Source organism: Drosophila gunungcola, unplaced genomic scaffold, assembly GCF_025200985.1.
Source record: "Drosophila gunungcola strain Sukarami unplaced genomic scaffold, Dgunungcola_SK_2 000010F, whole genome shotgun sequence".
Lineage (NCBI taxonomy): Eukaryota > Metazoa > Arthropoda > Insecta > Diptera > Drosophilidae > Drosophila > Drosophila gunungcola.
The window spans coordinates 2,413,923-2,417,413 of NW_026453198.1; the positions used below are offsets into that span (position 1 = coordinate 2,413,923).

Genomic DNA, 3,491 nt, shown 5'->3' on the forward strand with positions numbered 1-3,491 from the left:
ATTCAGTATTTTTGGATTCACTTTCATTTACTAACAGAAGTTCAACCAAACAACACTTCATTTTTGTATTCGAAATAAAATAATTACTGTTGTCAAATAAAATTAAAAAATTGTTCCTTTTCAAATATGAAACAAAACAAAATGTTCATCTTTTAATCACCAAACGAAATGTTACATAAATCGAAGTCATCTGGTGGCGAAGCGGAGTTCGCCGGGCTTGCTAGTTTTATATAAAAATTGTATGTAATCTTACATTTCACTTAGACTTTTAGTTGTGAAGTTAATTAAAGCTTATGATTAAACTTATATTAAAATATTAATAAAAAAATTTAAATAATTAAAATATTGTTAGCCGCTGCGTAACCTTGAAAAAAACAACGTGGTCTAGCCGTTCTTGATCTTTTTTTGTTTGTGTAACTGTGCTTTTTGTGGTGTCTTTGAGCTTGTTGTTGTGTTGTTTTGCGATTGTCATTTGAGTTCACAATTTAAACAAATTTTAATTTAAATTGTACTTGATTCCTTATTTTATTTGATGTATTTTTATTACGATTTATATAATTAATAATTGGAGTTCCGAGACCGGTACAAATCCAATTAAGATTCAAAGTATGTGTCATAATAAGAGCGGAATATATATATATTTGTAAGAAGCTTGCATTGTTTTGGCAAATCGTTAAGCGAAAATGATCAACATTTTTGAAATAATATTTTACTAGAGTCAACTATTTCTTTGCTTAATGAAACAATTTTAAAATTACATGGTTTTGGTAATTTTGTTCATTTTATATATTTCTTAAACTATTTTTCTGTCATTATAACTTTTTGTAAGAGCGGGGCTTGGGGTAGAGTTGGCCAACCACGTCCAAATGTTTGTAAATAACTTAAAGTAAAAATAGCAGCCTTATATGATCACAAGAACTGAATTATGATTGCTCTCTCATCTTAGCGCAACCTCTGAGGCAATCGTTTCGATGAAAGCTATAGGATATAGAGGTACGATCTGTCCAATTTTTTTAACATATATTTATAATTTTTTTTTTACATTTCACGAAAGTTTCGAAGCAATAGCACATCTAGAGGTGTTTATGGCCGCGGTTCCATTCAAGCCCGACCAATGCCGATTGCCCAATATGGTTCTCCCAAAAGTCGACCACATCTGCTCGAACTTCTGCTCAAACTTGTGGGTAAGCGACTGATCCAGCGCTTTCAATTTCTGATCATTCAATCGCACCGAGTGGTTAATGGCCCGGTCAAATGCGTCACACGTGGCAAACTCATTCTGTGGTTCCACTGAATTGCGTTTTTATAGTGAGGCTTGACAGCGATGGCGAGTGGAACTTTTAGGTATTTTCATGGATCTGGGGTTTTCTAAGCCCAAGTAACCCCACACCTGGCACCAATGTAACGAATAAGGCTATTGGAATTGCGCTAACCGACAAAGCACGAGCTGAGGCGTAAGATAACATCTATATTTTGACAAACGCAATTTTTGGGATAAACTTTACTTTGTTTATTGATAACAATATGTTCACTTTTTTGCATAAAATTATTTTCACAAAAAAGTAGTTGTTCATCACTTTTCGATTTTCCATTTCTAAGCGAACCAACACTTAAATCACAGAATTTGGAGAGGCATTTTATCGCTAACTCCATACACAACTAGAAGTCCATTTAGGGCCCTCGTAACTAAGAAAATATGGATGCTTAAAAAAAAAGTAAATAAATTCAGAATACAGAATTTGGGTATTCCCTAAATGATTGAAACTCTGAATTCCTGAAAGTCGGTCAGCTGTTCTTCATTTGTTCGATACAAATTTAATTCGTTCAGTTCAGCAGTTCAGCAACCCAGAGGCTGCTGAAAATGTTGTTAAATTGCTGAAAAGCCAGGGTCTCAATTCGAGGAAAAAAAATGAACTCACTTCAATTCTTTATTTACATATATTTAGTGATTCCTTTCATGTTGTAACCAAAGTCGTCTTCTTAATTTTAAATTCTCACTAGCCTTTTAAGCAATTTAACAAAGTTTTCAACATTTTCCGAAGTTTGCTATATATTTTAAAATAATTTTTTTACTTCCAGAGAACGGTTGTAATTTTCAGAAATTATAAATAAATTTTTTATTATTTATTTTATTTTTATTTCTTTTTTTCAGTTTTGTGAGTTTATAATGGTACATTGTATGTTAAGGTGTAAAGATTTATTCATACTTTTTAATAGGTCTACTTATCGAATAAACTGAGACTGTAGCGTATAAGGAGGTTAGTTTCGCTGTGCTTTCGAAATACAAATATGTTATACAAATAAACCTACAAGCTTCGAATATTAAAGCGGGCTTTGACCTTCTATCCGATATAAACTATAAGGTAAGGTACCGCAGGGCTTTGTCCAGAAAACTCTTTTCCTTCGAATTTTTTTGTGGATACTGGTGCATATTATCCTTCTTGCCTTCCTCGCTTTGTTGTGGGTGCTCAGAGTAAGGGGTCTTGACGTACTCCCTCTTCAACACCATACTGATAATGCGGTATCCAGTGGAGCGTTGCTTGGACCGCGTTATCACCTGGGAGCGGGGTCGCACCGGTGGTGCAGAAACGGAACCGTGGACTCCCGATTCAGCGGAAATTGAATCCGGGCAGGAGACGCCGTCGCAGCTATAATAAGTGACGCTGCTGCGTGGTGAATGGGAGCTACTGTCATAGGCTTCGTCGCCGCAGGTGTAGTTTTTGGGCAGCCCAGGTAAATTGAAGCTTTTGACATTCAAGGCATCAGACACCGCATAAGAAATGCATTTGGCCTCTAGGTATAAAAGCGGCTCATCAAAGGCCTCGTCGGCACTGAATGTAGGACTGGAGCAGCGCTCGACGTTCAGGTCTGTCATTCGAGCCCGATGAAGTTTTTGCGCCTGCCGGAGCTGGCGAAGCTCGTGCCGCTTATTCTGTAGTCGTGATATGGACTCCAGACTGTCGATGAACAGATTCAGGTCGCGCTGTGTAAATTGGGCTACGTTCAGGTTGACGGTGGTGGACATCGAGGGCAGGTCCTTTAAGTTCAGGCTTAGGAACTCGGTGCAGATGTATGCTGACATCTTGGTATGATATCTAAGAAAATGAATTAAGTAACAGTCTTGTGGCCAGGCTGGTTGCTGGGCAACTGATACTTAGGGAATGCCTTCGTGGTTTATTTATACGAGACAGGTAGACACAATATTCTTCTTATATTGTGTTTTGAGTGTCTCTATACCTAGGAATGACCTGTGACCTCACCACAGGTAGCCAATAGAAAGCGAATTACACCCAGGAATTTCCCTAATAGCATTTTAATGTCTGGCTTTTCCTAATCTAGGCATGTTTAAATTGGGCTACTTAGAAACAAACACGACCCGTCACAGTGACCTGACCCGTCTTCTATAGGCCGTGGATGTATATTGGCGCATGTCCCAGGTCGTAAATAGGTGTTTTGGTGCATCGACTACATCGGAAGTGGGGCAATTTAAG

The 3,491-nt window shown here is 37.5% G+C and overlaps 1 protein-coding gene across 1 annotated transcript; it reads right to left on the reverse strand.

Annotated features, from left to right (window-relative positions):
- Positions 1 to 2,356: 2,356 nt before the first annotated feature.
- Positions 2,357 to 3,130, reverse strand: LOC128263659 (uncharacterized). Its single transcript, XM_052998732.1, has one exon. The coding sequence runs from the start codon at positions 3,080 to 3,082 to the stop codon at positions 2,357 to 2,359; it is 726 nt and encodes a 241-aa protein (XP_052854692.1). The 5' UTR covers positions 3,083 to 3,130.
- Positions 3,131 to 3,491: the final 361 nt, after the last annotated feature.

Coding starts and splice junctions, on each gene's coding strand:
- LOC128263659 (XM_052998732.1), bottom strand. CDS start 3,082: ATGTCAGCATACATCTGCACCGAGTTCCTAAGCCTGAACTTAAAGGAC.